Raw genomic sequence first — 23,090 nt, 5'->3', positions numbered from 1 at the left:
CAGTGTTGCTGTACAGCATTTACTACACCTTCAACCTATCATTCAATCAATCTGGATCTACACTTACAGCAAGAATGCCATTGAGATCGATTAGCAACCATACCTTTCAGCTTCTCGAATCATGTCTTTGATAAAGTATTTGTTTCTTTCATTATTTAGGTCAAAAGTCCTACACAATGGATATTAATTGGCTGAAGCTCGCACTTATTGTTTGCTGCAGTTGTGCGATTCTCCCATTTGTTCTCCCGCAAGAAGGCTCAAATCCGTTTCGCTGGTTTCCGCCAGACAATTTTGACGTTATCTCTCGTAAGATGGACCAAGCGAACCCAGAGAATTGTGTCACCATGTCCGAAAGTGATTTACGCCTCCCACCGACTGCTTTGAGTCAACTTCCCCGTTATAACCATATTCTACTTCAACAGTGGTTTGCCAATCGTTCCAAGTTGCTCCACCTCCACAACCTGGCGTTGAATCGAGCTTTCTTCTACAGTTACATCTATCAGCGCCTTGATGGACCAGTCGCTGATCCACCATTCCTACCGTCCTTGATGTACTATTATTTTTCTGCTGCAGCAGACGTGTCCGCTGGTCCGAACGTGATGAACGCTAGTGCCGTTCTAATGGACACGAATACGACCTATGCAAACTGGTACGGGCTGAAAGTGATCAATCACACGCTCCCATTGTTCGGGCCGATTGCCAGGCGTTTGGATAACTGGAATGATGAAATGAATTTTTTGCGCATACCCTCCAATAATACGATTGAAGTATGTCGATTGTTAGGTTGTTTGCATAAGAATGAGTGTGAAAAACTGGCCACCTAGACGAACTTATCTGATAGGTTGAGATTCGTCTGCCATCCGTAGCTTTCAGTGTGCGACGTACTGTCTCAAATGTAGATGCACAAGAGTAAGCCTGACTGGTAGTTTCTGACGACACTGATACGCCTGACATCTATAGGGGTTTAGTAGGTGTTTCCCGTTGTTGTTTTATCAAGTGAACACAATCTGCACCCATAACTTTGCTACCCTCCTAAATAATCCGAGCTTCCTTCAAGGCACGATGGTCCCGCCCTCCGGCAGCTGGGTCTGCCATCGATTGTATATGCACCAATGGTGTCGTGCTTTGCTCTCTAACATTCAACCCCACGAATTTGACTTCTGGTAACGGTCATTTAACTTATTTCCAGAAGTGGCTTGGTCTTCATTCTGTTAAATTACTTTGCGTAATTCAATCGTTGCACCCTTGAGAATTACGAAGAATAACGGTTACGACATCATACAGCACAGTTTTCAGTCCTTTGTGTTATCAACCCTTTCGTACGTAGAAGACTCTCATGAGTTGAGTCACGACCTATGCCATGTCAGACGCAGACCTTGTTTCTTAAGGTTAGATTGCTTTATGTTCATTGTGTGGTTCAGACATTTCTCTTGCCTAATCCTACTTTAGGGTTCCGTACAGCTTGGATCCCTCAATCCTTCTCCCACTATGTCTTCATGCTTCCGCCTTTTTCCGGGAGTCGCTGGATCCCTTTAAATCATATCCACATTTGTGGGCTCTCCGTGATCGTCCTGGCATTTTGACGCATGTACGATTTTTTTGCAGGCATTTTATCTGATCTTAATCAGCTATTTTACGGTTATTTCTTCCAACGCCATTTTAACATCCTGCACAAATCCACAATTCTATCTATTTGACCATATTTGCGGAATGCAAAATCAACACTGGTCGCTCTTTTTTTATTGGTGAACCGTGAGCATGTTATAACTAACATTTGAGAACCACCTCCGTGGACCATGTGCGTTTATTTTTCGTTTGTAACTACCATACCGGATGTTTGAAAGCCCATCTCCGTATGCTCGGAGTTTGTCCCGACTTGGCTTGAAACTGGTGTTGGATTGACTGGTAATGTCCGTGGCCGACAAGATCGATCTTTTGCTTGTCAATTTAAGGGAGCCCATTCAGTGTCAGTATTGGAGGGACCAATCTTAAAACGTTAGGGACTGATGGGGTCGGAAATCCCAGGTTTCGGAGGACTCTTGTTTTGGAGGTTTCGTTATGCTCCTGGTTCCACTTATTGCCTGTTTTTAATTGATATGAGAGCAGTTCTAATCATTCCATTCTCGTGGACGAAGTATAAGTAATATTTCGACGAGTAATAGGCCCATAAATCATGAAAATTCCATATGTGTGTAATAATTGTCTGTACATCCTCAATGAGGATGGTGAAATTGGGTGCCGTATTAAAAGCTTTATGTCACGGATAGTCACTTATATTTTTCCTCGAGCACTTTGGTTGGAAAAGAATGTGCCGCAATATCAGAAGTTCGAGTGGGACTGCCACACGAAAATCTGCCACGACCGCCGTCATACATCTTTATACCTGGTTGTTTTACAAGCTGACTGGTAAGTTTACTTCGCCATATGGTGACAGATATCATTCCTGCCGTTTAGTTCTATCTATCTCGTCAAGAGGAAGTTAGCTAGCTAGTTAGTTAGTTTCATTGCTAATGTTCTGTTCCAGAAAAAACTCCATTATTCCGGTGACAGTTTATGCTGTGTATGCTATGTACGGCAGTGACGCATCGGTGTTGAACACTGATGTCATGCTGTCGATGATGATGATGATGATGAGTTTATGCTGTTTCTCTTTTTTCGCTGTTTACTGTAGATATTAGCAGCAGCTCCCCCTCACAAACACAACGACATCAATCAGCTTTTTGTTTCTCGTAGGAAACTGTTCTAAATCCTTTCGGGAGTGTGCATTTCTGGGAGCAACCGCTTTGATGTAGATCGGTGTTGACACTGATGTCATGCTGTCGATGATGATGATGATGATGAGTTTATGCTGTTTCTCTTTTTTCGCTGTTTACTGTAGATATTAGCAGCAGCTCCCCCTCACAAACACAACGACATCAATCAGCTTTTTGTTTCTCGTAGGAAACTGTTCTAAATCCTTTCGGGAGTGTGCATTTCTGGGAGCAACCGCTTTGATGTAGAAGTGTGTTTTTGAGAGAACTTGTGTTTCCTATTTTTGTTAACTTACATAGATTACTGATTTGGGTGCTGGACCAAATAGCAACTACACCGCTCCATGGTACAAAAACAACCCATACATACGTGATCGTGAAATGGGTATCAACTTCATTCCGGATGATCGAGGTACAGCACCGAGCAAAAATCAATACACCACGAAAATACAGCTGGCCGATATAACTGGTGAGCCTATCAAAGAGTTGGAGACACTCAAATTTTACGGACCCAACGCCCCCGGTGTCAAAGAAACGTTCCTTCCGGTCCGTTTTACTCGACCTTACTACGATTGTGGAGCTAGCAATCGCTGGATCGTCAGCTCGGTCGCAGCCTTAAGTGATTATATGCCCCGCTATTCCAATATAACGCGTTTACGTGGACCACGGTAGGTATTGCTGAATGTCTTTAGCTTCCATTACGTCAAAGTCATCCTGACTTATTTCCATATATTGTTTGAAGTGTCGTCCTACCCTAGATGAATCCATTCCACAGAGCGTGGATCCTTATAGTTTTGTAGCAAATGGATGCTGCTCAGAGTGCAGCACAGTTGCAAAACATGCCTCAATAAGCAGAGTATGAACTAGTTTCCTTGAGGAGGACTGGCAAAGCGAGGCTTGAAGCCCGATCGTGATCAGCAGCGTTGACAACACATGAATCCTGAGACTTCCCGTAGTTATTTTCCTTGTCAGACGTGCGTAGCACAAGCTCTGTCAAAAGCCGTCCAAAGACAGTAGTGGAAAAACCAGGGTGAGTTTATCCATAGCCCCGCTTGCCTAGTCTACCTATATGTGTATGCTTTGCTCGCAGATTACCTTTTATCCAGCTCTTTTCGGTTGTGTTGAGGACGCTGGACACAGTCAAAAGGGCGAGCCGTGTGCAATTTACTTTCCTTTTAACTTCCTAATACACTCAATGTTTTGTGAAGCTAACAAACTCCAACAAAACTGCGGTGCCCTATGCCTTCTGCGCGATAGTTTCCTATCCTTGTCTTGGTACACAATAATAAGTGGATAGTGGGTCTATTTGTTTACAATGCTCTTATACTGGCGTAATGATCGGGTTCGGTCCTTTGTGATTTACCATCCAGCCCGTGAGAAAAATCCAGTCTCCTCACCAGCGTTTTCGTCCCTACCGTTTTCCTTGTTACAGCATGGTCGGGATTATAGTACAAAGCATAGACTTCTACCGCATTGACTTCAATCCATGTCCACCGGGTCTTGGCAATCCGAATCACTTTCTGGCCAACATTGCCAGGTGCAAACCCACCACACTAGTAAGTAACTCTGCTTTGCTGTCGTTTGACATGCATTCATCGCACTTTGAAGCGACCACATCAGGGGCTAGAATAAAGTGGTCTCTCCTGAGGAACGATCCCTTTCAATAGATGGCCAGTGTAGAAAGAAGGAAGACATTCCTTCATCTCTGTTGATAATATACCATTTTCCTGAATGGCTTTTAGTGCTTGTTGCACGCTACTCTAAAGTCCCACTGTTACGAATTGCATTTCATACGAGACGATCGGGGTTTGTGGTCACTTTGAAACACCGTGGTCAACGTCGTCGGCTCCACCTAGCCGATCTAATTTACCATCACTTACGGACAGAGCTTCTCCGATGTTTTCACAGGGAACGTCCACTCTAATTGGAGTCATTTTGGGGCTGCTTTACACCGTTGCAAATAATTAAGATGCTCCATTTTATAGCGAATGCAGTCAGATCCAATAATCTCAGCCCATTGAAATCCATCGTAGTATTATTCCTCACGAAGGATTTGGCCACAGATTAATTTCCTCGCGTGGCCAGGCTTATGGAAATTCGATCACCAGTAAATCCCGAAGCTCGTCGGTTATAACTTAGCAGAGTCTCTGAAGCTAGATGGCAACTAGACAGATGGGCAGTCCGGCTATGATATGATTGTTCCAAATTAGTCAGCAGATGGCTAAACCAACGCCCACTTCTTGCATCGTGCTTTTTCGCAGGTTTCGTGTATTTCCCCCTACTACTCACGAGTGAAATTCCCGTCGGCTGACCTCCCCAGGATGTAACTGTACACATTTGAAAACACTATTTAGTTTTCACATAATCTGTTTTGAAATTACTATATATTCGCTTAAACATCCCCATGACTTGAAAAAGAACACGGTCACGAACATTAATGTTCTAGGGATCTCGTCATCAGGTCAGTACATATCTAATGCTTAAAATAGGAGCGAAAAATGAAATATACAGTAAAGATTGCATTTCACTAACCAATCCTCGCGGCGTATTTCATTTTTCGCTCCTATTCTAACCATTAGATGCATACTGACCTGATGACGAGATCCCGAAAACATCAATGTTCGTCACTATATATTCACACAGAATCAACTCATGGTGATCTGCACACTGTCAATACATCGGATGCGTTAAATGGTAGGCCAGATAGCCGTTGATCTATTCACCGAGTATTGCAGTTTGCTTGCAGCTGTTTTGTCACCAACCGTGGGACAGCCGTGCACTGATGATGTTCCCACGATTGGTGATGAAACGTTCGTAAGCGAATTGCCAAACTCGGCGAGCCAATCAGCATTCATCTAATCTACAATCTTTACACTTCTCACCTGTTCTGTTGTGTTTCATAAGTCATCTGTATTATCTAAAGATCATAGTAGCCTCGTTGCCACATCGCCTGTGAGATTCTTCATCAAGCAGCTGTCGCGCTGAACTGAAGTTTGCTGGTTTTATGGGAGTGGATTTGTTGTGTTACTAGCCAATGTGCATAGCATTTTTCGTTTTTGTGTGTAACAACTAGGTTTTGGGGTTACTTCCCAGGTAGCAATGCTTCATTTAAACCGACCGGTAGACTGTCGGTGAACAGCTCTTAGACTATCGATCGCAACATAATATTTAGTACTCCTGAATGAGAGTCGAAGGAACAACCGGCAGCTGGTCCTACCTATATTCCATTGTCAGTCAAACCAGTGTATGGTGTACCTGAACTATGTTTGGTCCAATTCCTACCGTCGTTTTGTCAACATGGAAAATCTATCAAATAACATTCCACTTGTGGAGCGTGTTTTCGTCCGAATTTCTACTCAACTCCCCCAAAAATTTGTAGTTTTCTGCTTAACTAAGCATATCTCTCACTGACACCATTCTCCGGTTCCTCTGTATCTCGGTCTGTTACTAATTTTTTTTGCTTTTGCTAACTACCTCTTCTAGTGCGTACCGTTACCAGGCTTCGGTTTTCGACGCGGTGGCTATGAGTGTGTGTGCCAACCTGGACATCGGCTTCCTGCCGGACAGAACGGTCCGTTCCGTGGGATAGACATTGAGATAGCTACTGAAGAGGAATACCAGAACGGATTCGACTGCCTCCCAGTAGGCTGGCGGGAGGTGATACCGGAGGAGACAGGATTGAAAGAAAATACTGAATCCAGATTGGTGTCGAGCAGTGTTCAGTCAGACTACCTAGACACATTACAGGGTCAAAGGGGCGCCAAAGGTATGAAAACTTAGCGTGTTTTGTCTTTTCTAAACTTACCTTTAACCTATTGGTACCAGAGGCACGCGGTACAAAGCACACCTTGTAATATAATTTCAGAGTTCATTTTAGGACTGAAGGCTCGTAAATGTTGTGGTCGATTTATCGCATTTATTTTGTATTCCATTTACGCGGAAAGCAGTGGTTGGATTCTGTCTTGAATGAAATTCAGTTCACAGCAGAAGGTCGCTGATATGCTGAGAAATTGTCTACCCCACCTTAGAGAGTGATTTGTACATCAATAACCGCATCTCTTCTTGTCTATGACCATTGGATAAATTTGGTGGTGCCGGCTTCGTCTTCGTTTGTCATGATGAAGATCATATCGTTAATCAGGGCGTTAAGATCCACATGGTGATCAACCACATAGACAAGGGCATCACACTATACAATCCCTGAACCGCCGTTCACATCAGTGACCTGTTGACTGTTGGCGGAATTCAAAACACACCTGAATAAAGTGGCTCCATCATCATCGACAGCATGACATCAGTTTTCAACACCGATGCTTCACTGCTCCACTCTTCTATGATGGTTTACATCGCCTTTCTTTCAGCTCGATATCTCAGCTAAGGCGCGAACTCACTGGTTGGAAGGTCCGTGACTCGAACCCAATCTCGATTTATCGACTGCTCCCGTGTAGGCCTGAGCAACCTGGTAGTATCTTAGCCAACCTGCATCCCTCGGATGGCACGCTAGCTATGAGCCAGAAGCTGGTCAGCATAATCACTGTCGTTCAAACTGCTCACTGTTGGTGTATCTCGTCAGTAAAACAGCAACTCGACAGTCACAATAAAGTGGGACCTCACGGTGATTCATCGGCTCTTTGACGCGTCCGCGAGTTCCCTTCATTTGAAGTGCTTTATAGGATTCACTGCGTGGTCAATTTAGCTATGCATCATCCTGTCTCCATGCTCTACCAAAGTTACGTCAATCACGAAAAAATGGGGGTTCATTTCTCTGGTAAAGAATTTGTTTTATGACGAAGATAGACCGAGATGTGATTTGGCAATCAGGTTCTTATGTAAGCTCCTCATATCCTTGTGCCTGTTACCTTCTAAAACGTCATACTCGTTTGTTCGTGCTACACGGAGGAGTTAGTTTAACGAATATATTTTCAGTCAACCCACTGGTTGACTCCTTTGGTCTTTATCTAGCCGCTTATTCAAAAACTACCAATTTTCCTCTGGGGTGTACTTCCCTCTTTGGTTTTCAAATCTTTCCATCTTCCTATACCACCGTCTTTTAGTTAACGGAGTTTTTTTGAACCCCTCGCGATTTCCGCATTTCGCACTGTTCAACGTTGGATACAGAGCCTGCACTTCACTCAGTTTTCGTTCACTTATTATTTGGATCCTTTACACTATAGGGCGGGATGACTCAAATGGTTTGAGCGCAAATTTACTGACCAGAAGGTCAGTGTTTCGAACCCGACCTCTGCATCTCCGTTTTCCCTATCTAGGCTCTGACAACCTGGCATTATCTCATCCCTCGTGCTTCCTTCGGGTGGCATAGCAGCTGGGCACTGGGTGTTACAGCTGGAAGGTTCAGTATATGGCGAGGAATCATTCCACTCCACAAGTTTCGCTGAATCTAAAAAACGTCAGCTGCCCGCAAGTAGTAGATGTAGATAAACTTGGTCACCAATTACAGGAAGAAAACAAATCTCGTTGCGAAGTATCAAGTTTGCCGACTTGGCAAACAATGCCAGTTGTAGGCAGTCTTTTTGACTAGTTCCCGAAACGCAGTGGACCTTCGAAATGGCACAATGGAATTCGCATCACTACTCTGCTTTATAGCAGACCCAAGATATTTGGTTCGTGGATGTGTACTGTCGCAAATAAGGGCAAAGCGTAGAATCTCCGCTTCCTTATCTTAACACTTAGATTGTTTTGGAAATCAGCTGGTACATGAGCAAACTTGCTCAAAGTACGATGGAAATCATGCAGAATTTAAGGGACTTTACCATCTGTGTAGGTTTTCTAAAATGTTATGATGATGCTGAAACCAATTTACGTCCTGCTTTCGGTGGACATAACGATATTGCTCGGTTAGACACTTCGGGAACAGACTAAGTTAACTTATATCCTACAGCGATTCCACGAACAGCAAAGCATTTGTGAACATCATACATTAGGGCAAGTGAATTTGACAAATAAAAGACGGTATCCATCTTGCCCATAGTCGGACCGATTCTTTGTCGTTTTTTAGTGTCATCACGCGCATGCTGGTCACATACCTGTCTTAAGTAACAACGGAAAAATGAATCTAGCGAAAAATAGATATTTCAGTGGCTTACATCTTCAAGTACTCTGCCTCCGCTTCCCAGGAGGTATCCTCTGGAAAAGTTCTCCTCAGTTGGGAACCGCCTAATTTATCCCGTGTTATGTCGATTTGTCGACACAATACCATGATTTTAGAAATCTGATGTGCAGATTCACCGTACGTGATGTATTCTCTCTGGTTTATACCGCAGGTGGGACGTCTCTCTGGGGAAAACTGAAGCGCTACGCTCGTCACTTGCTGAACGTCCTGTCTCCAAGTGAGTTAGCTCGTTTGAAACCTTTCAGCCATAAGGTTCCACAGTTTATTCGTTACCCTGTTCCCTACTATGGTTTGTAAAATATCAGCATGAAATTTCTTGGTGTACGCAGCGGTCATTGAAGCCCCTCTATCTGTATACGTTTGCTTCTCTGCTCGACTGAAGCTCTGAAGCAATCTGTCCCTTTGGTAACACCATAGCACCCACAGTGTTCAACTCAGTTTGTACACATAACAACAGGTTGCACATTTGACATAGCTCTTTCGTGTTACTTCACCACCAAGTAGTGCTCAAAATCAGGCAGTCTTATTGCTGTCACCCTTCTCTCCATTATTGATCAGTTTGGCCTAGCTAAGAATTAACTTTGTTCTGAAAACACCACAAACGAGAGATTCAGCTGGGTTCCAGGTGAGTCTCTCGGAAAACCAAATTAATTTGCAGCTGAGTGTATACTCGCTAGCTTTAGTTCTGTTGATTCACACATGTTTTGTCTCCGATTAGACAAACATGTTAACATCGCAACTCATACCGAGCGTAAATTAACTGAGTAGGTAGCTGGTGCGCTTAGTCTTGATATTCATTGTAATACATATCTTGCTGTTAAGAACAAAATGAGCAGAATATAATTGACGTCACTTCGGTTAATTGGCCTAGAAATGACGTAACCAGTGGTCAACCGCCCAGGAGTTTGCATCGTTCCTATAAGTAGCTTCATATCAAGGAAACTGAACGAGCCGTTTTTACCATCGTATAGAGAGATTTTCTGACATTCTATGGAAAAGAATATGACATGTTAAGCAATCTGGGAGTGATTGTGAACACTTGAAGTTCACGGGCCGTATATCAATCCGTAAGAATAACCAATGTCTAACTGTGGATGGAAAATTGAAAGCATTACATTATTGCTGTTCAATCTGCCCTACTCACTAGATGAGAGTATCTGCACTTAATTCTGGTTGATTACACACCAGTTGCAAACAATCAGAACGACTGCAATCAAGTGGAGTCATGATCACAGAAATAGCGTCTGACCTTAGGTACCTTTCTGATATATAAATCGACAGCATAAAATTTCCTGGACTTAATCATTTTGGCGGTGACCTAGTAACCCCAGGGAGAATTACCGTACAAGTTAAGTGATTTTGGTCAGCCCGTAGGTACGTTGTTTAGCGGAGGTTATCTACTCCCACGTCTACAAGGGATGAATTGACCAGCATACAAATTTTTGTTGAAACGGACTTGCTTGTTGATTGGCTGTTGACGTCACGTCATACTCATCATATCAGCTGGTGAAGTCAATAGTTAGGTTCTTTGAACTAGTTTCTTCCGGGCGCCCGGGCAATTCCAAACGGCTTAAGGAATAACACTTCAACTGTGTATGGAGTCCGCTTCATTTTCAAATGAAGCGGACGTATGGTTTTAATTGATCACAAGACCACTTGGAGCTAATTCAGTCGCATTAGCCTGGCATCTTCAGGGGAAGACACACAGTTGCTTTCTTGTGTAACGTTGATACTAGAAAAAATCCGTAATGTCTACACCTTTGTTGCTTATTTCGTGAATTTCGGTCTATGAACTGTATTGAAAAAAGTTGGACTATCTAGCATTGAATAAGGAGGAAACAAAATCGATTCGAACATACAAAATGCCGTTATTTGATGGCTTTAGTACCTTAAAAATTATTCACAGTCCGTCTTTCCTTTTTCGTTAAGTCGACTTGTGATGAAATACCGGGGTACGCAGTTCTCCGTCCGTCGGTACAAAAAAGCTACATACGACCATTTACATGGTGGAAACTCAAAATATCTTCCTTCTATGTATTAGCTACCAGTGTTTTGCTGGGATTTGATATGTTATTTGGATTCCCGAGTAACCCGTGTTAGAACCTTGGACACCTGTTTGTGTCTAGTTAAAAACTCATTTTCGTAACTACTACCCAATTACACAGTAGTTCTGTTCTATCTCGATACTTCACTCCAGCTTCGGGTGGTGTTGAGCAAGAGGGACAGACCATATTTGTTCCGACAACCTATGGACCCGACGGCTTGCCAGAAGTAATCACTAATTCCAGGCAGCCTGAATCCCCCGATTCTGGACCTTCAAACTTGAAACCAGTTATCAATTTGCCCCTTAATGGCACTGTACCGGGTTATCGTTCGCTGCCCCACTTGCTGCCATTTGGCTTGGAGGATTTCAACGTGACATCTCCAGAAAACACAGAGATTCCGGGTGTTCAGAATATCATTCCAGCTACCGTGGTACATAGCAACTTTACATCAGAACAGCGTCGACTTTCTAGGAAAAAGCGTCAAAGACCAGCACCATTTTATACTGTTGGTGAGGGGACTGTGTTCAACGAGGATCGATTCATGGAGGTAAGGGGCTCCAAGTTCGGGCTCACATTTTCCTGTTTCGTTTCGTTGGACATCGTGTAGTGGCGTAGATCTTTAGTGTGGAAGCCCCCTTGTCCACAGTTTAGTTACGTGGGTATTTCACTCTAATTTTGCCTCCGACTGTCAGGTTGATGTGTACGGTTGCACTCTTAAAAGTTCAAGTAGTATCCTGCTGTACCGGTATTCTGATTTATCCTGACGGTACCCGTCAGCATTTATATATCTACACGGCGTTTTCTACCTTTTATACATCGTTAATGCGAATCCCGGTCTGTCAAAAGCCTTTCTTTTTGGTGTATATTTTCACATTGACGTGAAAACATTTACATCTAAACCCGTGCATCACGCCAAGCGTCCGGAATCCTGCTCTAGTATTCGGTTAAAACTCCGAAATAAATAGTGTATGTTAGCCCAGGAAAGGCCGAAAGCATTCGATCGACACTCTGCGTATTACAATCCAACTACTCAAGTCAACCAATGTCCATCTTACCTATTTTATCCGTCACAAGGTTCAACGTCTGATTGCCCATGCAAAACGGGTGACCAGTAAGAACTGCCACACAATGACTCCGGATCAGCTGGTGTTCCCTGGTGAGGTGAGCTACGGAGCTGAGAAAAGATTTGAGATGGCTGGACGGACTGCCCTGAGGCTTGCCCACTTCCTCAGCGCATACTACCAAAACAGCATCGTCGGAGAAGTTTATGGAAGTCTAATCGTAAGCAGTTTTGCTAGTCGTCGTACTTTTCCAAACAACGTTTCATGCTTGTCTCTATCGTTACGGTGGTATAGTACTCCCCTCCGCTCGTCGTAGTAGAAAAAGTTGTTATTTAGCGACAAAGAATACAGTTTTACGCACAATCGTACAGCAATAACCCAAAGACTTTTGCTAATCATTTCGCTCGCTGAGCTGGACAATCTGCTTACAAACGTCGGACTGATGTCGTCGGCTCGTTTTCATGTAACGCTATGAGGCATTTACACTTTTGCATTGGGTCCTTCGTTGGATATAAATTCAGTCACAGGTAACTCACCCAAACTCTTTTCAACAGATGTGGATGTTTAAGAAGGTATTTAGTTTTCAACGTGGTGTCCGCGTCTTCTGTTGGGGACCACTGTTTTTCTTACGCACACCGTTGTTTTCTCAAATTAAGGCATCCTTTTTGGTATACAGTGTGCAACCGCAGTGAGCATAATTTTGCTTGCATCTTAACACTCCTCGACACCTTGTTCCTCTACCCCTTTTCGCGTTCACCGTTTTTGTCCTCGACTGGCACAGGCTATCACATTAAGGATGCTGGTCAAAAATCGAAAATTCCATACGAAAATGCCTCTCCGTTTTACGGTGTGCACGTCGGAATGTGTTGCTTATAACAGACAGGTCGAATTAGCATTATTTGGTTTAAAGCAGGTGTCTCCCTACGTTGCAATCTGGTTTTATTAATTTCTGTTGCTCATGTCGCCATGACTCCGGTTCTGCCGTTGTTTGTGCTTGTCAAGCTTTTTTGAGTCGCTCCTGTTTTTGGACTTGGTGTGTCTCATGCTTTTGGGATTTTTTTGTGACAGTGAATCACGGGTGTTCAAAACTGGTGTCGGGATTGTAGACAAGCTGTGGAACAGTTCATTTTAAAAATTTTCGCTTTGATGAACTGGGGCTCGCTGGTCAGTCATTAGCGAGACCCATTAGCTTGGTCAGTAAATCAGTTTGCCCCGTATTTTCATGTATCGTTTCGTCCACTTGCGACGAAGTTGTCGATAAATACGTCCTCGAAAGAAGTGTGAGCTATTAGGGCATAATATCCAAGATACCAAAAGGTACTGGCACTTCGGGAAGGACAACAAGACAATGCCTGCACCGATGTTGTGAATGCTCATCCTTTTTTCAGGGTTCGCATACACCCACCACCGCTGGCGATATGAAGTGGCTTGTAGTGCCTAGTCAGTGTTTCAATTACTAGCTGACCAGAAACCCTCTGAAACGCCTCAGGGCACCAGTTCAACCTACGCCATACCAAAGTGCCTCAATCTCGATGTCCGACAAAAAACATTGTGTCACTCCAACGTTCTGGACAAGCAGTCTGGTGTCCTACACTGAGTTCATAAGAGTGGTTTCAGTGAAACCAACTGAAACGGCTTCTCTTCACAGAGGATCAACTCTAGTGGAGTTTGGTGAAGCCCTCAGAATTGTGCATTGTGTCTCGTCTAAGATTTAAATAAACCCATTCATTTCTAGCACTGAAAAAAGTACAACCCTTCCTCGCAAAAACGGGTGCCATTTGTGTTGATATTTTGAGGAGATTTTGTCTTGAAGTGAAGTTACTCCGTACCGAGAAGCACTTTTAGGTGTTTCGTTCTTACTGGACATCATCAGCATTGCACTTTCAACAAACCTCAGGGGTGATTCGAACTCACACGCTCCCAGATAATAAGTGAGTATTCAACCGTTCGAATACTTGCTGCTTATCTGCTGCTTGACACAGTCCTTGTCGAAATATTCCCAAATCTCCGTGTGCTGCCTGCAACATATAGATAGCTCAGAAGCGAATGTTCCATCTCAGAAGCCTTCACTCGAAGAGCTGGTCATTATCTAAACACGTGATGTGAATCCCTTGATAGGATCAGTGGCGCTGTATCTTATTCAAGTATGGGTTGACCATCACTGATCAGCCACTTGTAGCTCAACAGCTCAGTCTCCAACTACTAACTGGGAGGATGCGAGTTTGAATCGCCCGGGAGTTTCGTGAGATTCACTCTACCGCTTGTCCCAATAAGGGTGGAACAGCCGTAGAGTGCCTCTCGGCTTTTTCCTACATATTTACTTCACTCGCAGGATTAAATCTCCATTGAAGAAGGACAGGTGTCTTGTGGCATGCGCAAACATGTTCTCAGACATGTTAGTGATGTAGACCGCGGTGATTCAACATATTCACGGTCCTAGTGTTTCTCGATCTGCCCTGCTTCTGTACTCACAACGGTATGTAGCATATTGATATCTTATTATGCATCTTCTGTGATAACCTGTTCAGACCATTGTTCAAAGTTAGAATTCTGTTTAAAACTATGTAGTATCTCGATCGGTTTTCGATAGTCACCAGTCGATGTGTTTTTCTCAATATGCACTTGGTTAACCGGTGCACCTCAAACTGTTCATGCAGACTGGCTTTCCGCTCAACCGGTATGAATTGTTTGGAGAAGTGCTGTCAAATGTGTTATCCGATTTCGACATTGTCTCCAGTGGAATCTTCTTTGACTATCAAATGTTTACCGATCATGATCAAGTCACTTGGGATCTATTCGCACCGTACGCCTACAAGCCAGTTGGAAGTACACAGGCTGTTGAAGCCATCGACATGAGCATCAAGCAGTTTCGTGACTACACGGAGAAACCATGGTTTCGAGCGCTCAAGGTATGGGTGTTAGGATTGTCTTGTCTTCTTTTGAAAAGAATCCTTCTTTCGTTTCTTTTCCATCTCTCCTGTTGTGGCTATAAGCATTCTCAGACGCCCTATATGTCGATTAGTTTATCCGATTTGTTTATAATAGCTATTTCTTGTTCCTAATTCAGAATTCAGTCCATATATTCTGTGATCCTTAATAATTCTGTCGCTTTAGAAATACATAATGCCTCCTGGCGAAGACCTTCAGTGTTTGTACTCAGGATCCATTATTTTGAAGTAGTTCATGAGGAAACTGATTGCGAAATAAACCTCCTAAGGGTTTATTCTTGTGTATTCAGTTTTATTCATACTGTGAAGCCTCTCAAAGACTATCCCCAAGGTACTGGTTGAAACAAACGGCCTAAAAAGCTAAGCACTGTGACGGGTGTCGCAATCCAACATGGATCTTTTTTAACGGAGAAAACATGAAGCTGGTGACATCGGGCAGACTTGACCTACCTGTGAAGAGATACAAGGTGAAAACTCATTCTGTAGTGACTCTGGCAAAAATTCTGCCAAAAAACGAAGACCTACCAGTAGTAGAGTGCTAGGTGAAAAAGCGTATATTTTTCGGAGTTGGTTTCACTCCATCGTTTTAGCTGTTACTTGACATTTGTGCTTTAAATGGCACATGGTTTGCTTTTGTAACTGGTGGAAACAAATAGAGCGTCAAGGTCGAGTAGATGCGCGGCCACAAGCAGGAAATCACTATTCACTGTGTTGAAACAGATCGAAGTCGTATGTCACGGGAGGTGAATAAGGGGTTTCACTAACACGTATTTCTTCATACCAGCACACCAGATCTACATGGCTGACTGCGCGTGGAACCGACATCAAGATGGCAATGTTCAGACAGGTGTATACAACTTAATAAGATTAACTTGTATAGACGTGATACACCACTCACAAGGTTACTGAAAACTCTTCAACAGCCCACCAACGGTTTTCCCTTCTTGGGGCTCATCAGGTAGGCACAACCGTCGAGTTTCCGCTGACCTTGTATTCTTCTTGAATCTAAATTGCGCGAAATTCGACAAATACACTCATTTGTATGCCAGTCTGGTTTTCATGTGATACACCCTCACAAGGTTACTGAAAACTCTTCAACAGCCCACCAACGGTTTTCCCTTCTTGGGGCTCATCAGGTAGGCACAACCGTCGAGTTTCCGCTGACCTTGTATTCTTCTTGAATCTAAATTGCGCGAAATTCGACAAATACACTCATTTGTATGCCAGTCTGGTTTTCATGGGAGCTTAGCTGAATCTTTCGATTATGATATTCTCCAGTTGAATGTGCTGCATAAAGGCCGTCTCATGTTTCAGTTTGTACGGTATTCGAGATATCGCGACACACTGCATAAACGTAATACACTACTCGCAAGGTTGCTAAAATCCCTCGACTTTTTTCCCCTTCTCTGGGCTCAAAAACGTAAGGTTGATGGAAACTCGGGAACTGTGCCTAGCTGATGAGTCATAAGGAGGACGAAGCCGGTCGTGGGCTCTCGAAGAATTATTAATAGCCTTTTGAGCAGTGTGTTACCTCTATGCAGAATTTTGCGATGTCTCGAATATCGTACCAACTGAAACATGAAGCGGCCTGGTCCAGCACATTCAACTGAAGAACATTATAAATGAAAGGTTCAGCTGCATTTCAGGTGAATCCTTCGTGAAAACCAAATTCTTATGTAAACGAGTGTACTTATCGAAGATTATTTTATCCTCGAGAATCCTGTTAACAAATCGCCCATGATGCACGTTCTACCGGTGGCTAAAGGCTGTGTTTACGCACAGCCGTCTCAGGTTGGTTGGGATTGGTCTGTAGTGCATATTACGTCACTGACAGCTCGGATTTCAACTAGGCTGCTTTTTAGTCGAATCCGCCCCTTTATGTGTCATTATATGACGAGTTGTCACGGGGCACTGCAATTATTCAGTGGCTTGAATGATTTAATAGTCCCACAGATGTTTGGCGCAATGGATTTCCCTCCATTTTTTTACATCCCATAACCCGCCAACTATTTTTTCACTACTGATGGAAGTAGGAAAGTTATACGTTTCTTGGTATAGTAGTCTTCTTTTTAATACAGCCACGAATCGGTAATCATCTCCATTTCTAGGATCGCTGGGCTTCCAGTCGCTATGGTCTCGAACGAATCACCACGAAACCACACATTCGTAGCGACGTCAACGGGACGCAAATCCAGCGTTACTTCAACTTCCCCATATACTATCGCGTGCCTCATTACGAAGATGGATACTGGACGCACCCCTATTTCGACTGCGATGGGATGGTAAAAGACTGGCTCATTACATATGCGGCGCCGTTCTTCGGTGTCCTTGGCGAGGAACGAGCGTTGCGCTTTATGTGAGTCACCTTACGGCTTTTCTCGTGAAGTTCGATATACTGACCTCTCTCAGGACGAAGATAATCGAACCCGAAAGTCGCTAATCTCTCGCTCCTGGACTGTATGAATAGAGTGGCTCTTCTATATATATTTGGTAAAAAGGGAATGTCCCTGAGGTTTTCAATTACTCTTCCTGTCCCTTATTTCGACACTTACTACCACAACACGTCTCACAATGAAACCCAGGGCTGCTCTTGTTCTTATTCTTATTCTGCACCCCAATGGGTCACGAATCTAGGTGTCGGAATGCCGCCTGGGAAAGTTTTAGTGGCCTTCCATTGTACAGACGATATTGTTCTGCTGTGTGAGTATGGTGTCCGCGCAGACTGCTCTAAGTAGAACAGTCAGAATAGTCCCTTGCTTCCGTATGCGTCTCGCACCTTCGAAGTGCAAAGTACTCAGGATTTATCATCCTCCCATATCGTTCTAAAATTGTGAGACAATGGTCGTGATTTTGTCGATCGGTTTACGTGCTTATCAACTTCGCAAGCTATGTCCGTACTGTGACGCGTGTGATCAGTACACGCATAATCAAGGCTCCAGCATTCTTCGTAAGCTTAGGTGTTAAAAGTGTATTTCACTAGTGTTAATGGGCACGGTACGGTAAGACGACTATGACACTAGTCTGACCTTTTGGCGTTCAAACTTATCCCCTACTATCTGAAGACCCCACACGTCTTCAAATATTTGATCACCAGTGTCTTCGTAGCATTTCAGGTGCAGCCGACGATTTGTCAGCAGCAAAGTAGTTCCCTAGCAAGTACTAGGCATCAGACAAAGCGTGTCCGGTTAAGTTGGTTGGGGCACTACATATATCCGAACACGGTCTACTCAAGGAGCTGTGTTTTCCACCCCAACTCCTCGTTGGGGAAAGTTCACAGGTTACAGACTATGTTGTAGCGGCTACTGTCAGTGTGGACTGCTGAACTGGCACGCGTGTATCATATGGCAGGCATGTGTTGGAATTGATTCGTAAAGAAACTGAGTTAAGCTCCCATTCCAATGTTAGTTCAATGGTTATGTGAGAGACTGGATCTTAGCATGGCTATACAGTTTGTGTGCTTCCATGACTCTTTGAGCCATACTGGCTGGTGTCCGTGCTGTATTCACTGAGTCTCATACCAGGTTTCTCAGTGGTTAGAGGGCTGACCAGCACAGTCTCCTGGCCCTGGCTTGGAAAATGTATGGCAACTTGTTTTATAAGATATCAATGCATTTGCATTTCCTGCCCTGTGGTCAGGTTTTTGAGCCAAAGGCTTTGGTCGAGGACCTTAATCGTCCTCCTCGCCACTTGTGGGCACCCTGACAGGATCACAGCCCTCGTACAACCATGATACTTGCAACTAAGGCTAATCTCATGCCACATCGACCGTCACGTTATATCACCAGCCGAGTCGTCTTACTTGCTGCACACAGCAGTGCGGGTAAGAGAAATCATACAAATACTTATGCCTCCCTTATCGCACCTTCACGTATTCCCTCTTCCATCCTAGCCCATCCCAGCACTAGGACTGACTAGTCTGTTCACCATGAATTATACTCAGTTGCAGCTTCTGTGTGTCCGACTACTCTAACAACCCAAATACCCCGAAAGCCTATATGCCTAGCTGCCTTGCACACTGAAGCAAACGGCTCATGCTCGCCCGCTGCATTGATGTATGCTCTGTCAGAAACAAGGATACTCGGCGCAATTACTGTAATTGAACTGATTGCCTCCTAGCTCCCTTCCAGGTTCCGGTGCTCCGTAAGCCGCTGCAACTGGATATACTGTGGTGGTTATTGTATTCAGCGATCGAGCGGAGGCGTCTCTACTTGATTGGATGCCTGGTTCACTCAGCAATATATGTAAAAGAATCCCGAGAAAATGAGGTCCGTTTCTCCCTGTCTGTTGTGTGTACTTACGGTCCAATGGACTGTAGCTCTTAATCTGCCAAAGAAAGTTTCTACGACGCCCTAAGTGCTCTTTTACAACGGACCAAAACCTCATATATCGTTGTGGTTGCTAGTGACATGAAGGTTCGGGTAGCTAGACTAAGCGCGGATAACGGGGATCGCTTACTTCAGATGTTTGCTGAGAACAGACTGTTTCTTTGCAGTACCAATTTCCGGAACAGCGGAAATTGCTTGACAAAGTGGTGCCTATCAACGAACCGATTCCGAATTTGAATAGACCACACTGTCATTAGTTACCTGCAGCGAAAGTCAATCACTACCTGCCGCTCCTTCTGCAATACCAGCGTGGACTCCGACCACGCAATTGTCCGCTGCTGGCTAACGTTGCGCTTTCCAGGTCTACGCAAAACGCGCACTCCTTGCTTAGCCATTAAGAAGCTCGCTGACCCAGAATTAAAACGAACCTATGAGAACCAACTCATCGAACACCTGTCAGATTGTCCGATGTCAAGTATTAACGACCATTAGGAACAGACTTCCAAAGCGCTACTGAAAGCCTAAACTTCTGCCTGTGGTGCAACACAGTCAATCTCTGACAGTTCCGTGGCTTTGCTGGAAGCCCGGTAACGAATTTCTCTGACCACAACTACACTTCAATCCGGCGCACCATCCGACACCAGGATGAACGATAATCTTAATGAAGCCAAAACGCTGAATAAATGGACGGAAGGAAAAGTTTCATTTGCTCCACTTTATTTGTTTGACTGGTCCCTGGGAGCCTCTTGTCTGTAAAACCATCAGGTATCAGAATCGCTTTCTGATATCCAGCAAAGGAGAACGCTTGGACCACTGGGCGAAACACTTCAAACAACAATTCAGTTGACCGCCTGCTACCCACACTCCGAACTATCGGCCTTCGACAGAAAACGGACTCGAATGTGCAACCTCTTTTGGCCTCAGAAGTGTCGGAGTGTGTATCTCTACTCAAGCGTCATCGTGCTGCTGGTCCTGGCAACCTTCCACCTACTCTGTTCAAGGATGGTGGTTATTCCCTTAGTCAGTGCTTGTCTGGCTTATTTGCATCTACCTGGGAGAAAGAGCACACCCCAGTCAAGTGGGAGGAACCGATACTGGTACTGATCTTCAAAATGGGTACTAACAGTAAATGTAGTAACCACAGAGACGTCAGTTCGACTCCGATTGTAGCAGGGCTATTGGCATCACTGATTCTTCCTCATCTTAGGGCTGCACGCGAATCCTTGACCCGTGAGCGTCAGGCGGGATTTCGACCGCGTAGAGTTTACGTCGACCACATTTTCAGGTGTTGGGGCAACGTCACATGTGCAGATAACCAACAATATTGGTGTTCCTTAACTTCAAGGGTGCATTTGATTCTGTCGATCAGTTGGTACTGTTAACCAAACTTGCTAGGTAGTCTTCGAAAAGAGCGCCAGAGCGTCATGGTATCCGTCATATCTGAGGTGCTTTCTGGCATTATTTTACACAGGTTGGTCGATTATCGGGAAAGACAGATCCGTAAGAACCAAGCTGGTTTTAGCCCTGACCGAGGATGGATCGGCCATATCTTTGCCCTGAGACAAGTTCTTGAGTAGCACCTCTCCTGCAGACTTCACACGTTGATAGTTTTCCTTGGTTTGAAACCTGTTTTTGACTCTGTTGATCGTCAGAAACTTTGACAGCGTCTGGCGATCAAAGGTGTCCCTTCTAAATTTCTTCCCTTAAGAGGGCTCTGTATGCGAATTCCTGTGGGCGCCTGAGCTTATTAGCGCACAGGTGATGATAGTCATAATACAAATCAGAAGGTGAATGTGCACTAATAGAAGTTTTTAACATGGTTGCGACACGTATAAAAATGAATACAATGCGAAATGGGAGCAAGTCAAAAAGGAACTTATCGTATGTGAGAGTGTCTTGGTGAAAGTCCGGACGGCGGTAACGTGTTTTCTCCGCAGTTTGGCTGCTACACGTGTTCCATGATGTCCGTGGGCTTGTGGAGAGGTTGACGTCCTGCTCCCTGCGCGCGCGCGAGTCTGTGTGTCTTGACTGGGTTCGGTTTGCCTTTATGTAGGTCCCAGTGCGTGTATGTGAGCGCGTGGGCACATGAGTGGCTGCTACGCTGACTAGGCGGTGCAGATAATCGATGTCCGATGAGTCAGCTTAATGCGACGTGTTTGTGCGTATGAGAAAAAAGACAAGCCTCGCGATCAAGTGAGCGACTGTGAGTTGAACAGTCAAGAATGTGAGTAACTGGGTCGCTACAAGCTCACCACGTCCAGTAGTGTAAGACATGGCTGCCCTTTCTTACCTTTCCTCTTCAGCATTCATATTGACGTGCTGCTTGAAACTTTTCTACCTGCCCCTGGAACCTCGGGGGTCGAAATGCACCTCACAGACACGTATACGGAAAATATTGCTCTCCTCGGTTCAGATCCTTCAAGAATGCAAACCATTTCAAATGACCTAAGTGACTCTACCGCACTGTTTGATATACGCTTCACACCTCCAAAGTGTGAAGTGTTGCTACAAGACAGGATGGAATCAAACCCAAATCTCATGCTTACGGCCGAATCAATTGACTTGGTAGATAAATTTGTTTACCTGGGCAGTTGTATAGGTTCCGGTGGAGTGGCCTAGATTACTTCTGTAATCGGGAAGTATAGGGCGTTTTTACCAACCTCCGACACCTATGGCGCCGACCTGACGTCTGTCAAAGGCAGAGCTCACACTGCGGCAACGCGATCAGGGGCGTGGCCTCTACGCACGGAGGACATACAAAAAATATCAGTCTTTAACCATCTGTGTGAAAACATCAGATTATTAATCTTTAGGCCCGCCAACTGGTCCTAGGAAGAAGGAACTCTCTCGCGATGGATGAATTACTCACGCTTCATAGGTTACGCTCGTTAGGACATGCACTTCGCATGCCAGAAAACCGTCTGCCTCGCAGAGCTCTTTTCCCCAGCCCTTTACTGAGTTGAAACGACTAAGAGGTGGACGATGTATGAATAATGATAATAGTGATAATAGTAATAATCGTTCAGCTTTAGCACGCTTTCGGTGCCTAGCTGTCATGTCAACAGAAGCCGACACCAGGGCTGAACTATTGCCAGTTTTCGAATCCTAAACAGGAGCAGTTGGGATGCCTGGGGTCTTGTTGGAACCACGGACCTTTCGGTCCGTAAGCTGTTGCCCTAACCACTGAGCCATCTTGAGTACATGACCTGATAACGAAGTAAAGAAACACTGTCCAGTAGATGGAGTCTGGTCGACAACTGCCGCCTTTCTGGATGAGGACCCCAGGACTCAACTGACCAATGATTAACGATAGTGGCAGAAATGACCCAATCGCTCAGTCACTGGCGCTCTCGCATCAAAGCTATCGCATTCAATGTGTAGTTACCCAGTTCTTCAACTAACCAAACATGCCGTCGCCTCCAAAGCTTAGCTATATGTCCCACACTCTCCAGCTTCCCGATGATCCGATCTGTAACAGCTGGAACCAATGAGCCTGTGGTACACGATTTATAGCTGACAATGGGAAATTGAATCAAACTGCTCAACAGCGTATGCCACAGGAGCTTGTGAAAACTTTTCAGTCCTTATATTCACATACTCCTTGGCATGTGTGGTGGGCTCGCAAAAGCTTTCCTACAATAATTGGCATCCAATACCTCTGTTCTTGTCCTCATCGACGAAATAATGAGGCGAATGCAGGAAGGTTTTCAGAACCCCGGTGTTCACATCGTTGCTGGTGAGAACATTGTCGACCTGGAGTACGCATAGGGGCGAGATGACCCGAGTGGTTAGAGCGTGAATTTACTGACCGGAAGGTTCGTGGTTCGAATC

General features: G+C 44.6%; 1 protein-coding gene across 1 annotated transcript; it reads left to right on the top strand.

Moving 5' to 3' along the window:
* On the top strand, window positions 1-21,878 carry T265_05373 (hypothetical protein; the record flags this gene model as incomplete). Its single annotated transcript, XM_009170364.1, has 8 exons — window positions 1-767; window positions 3,051-3,418; window positions 4,183-4,306; window positions 6,234-6,516; window positions 11,078-11,472; window positions 14,644-14,895; window positions 17,043-17,290; window positions 21,563-21,878. 8 exons carry the CDS (start codon window positions 177-179, stop codon window positions 21,876-21,878), a joined length of 2,577 nt encoding a protein of 858 aa, XP_009168628.1.
* Window positions 21,879-23,090: the final 1,212 nt, after the last annotated feature.

This window comes from Opisthorchis viverrini (assembly GCF_000715545.1).
Source record: "Opisthorchis viverrini unplaced genomic scaffold opera_v5_100, whole genome shotgun sequence".
NCBI classification, from domain to species: domain Eukaryota; kingdom Metazoa; phylum Platyhelminthes; class Trematoda; order Opisthorchiida; family Opisthorchiidae; genus Opisthorchis; species Opisthorchis viverrini.
This window is presented reverse-complemented; position numbering and strand designations above follow the sequence as displayed.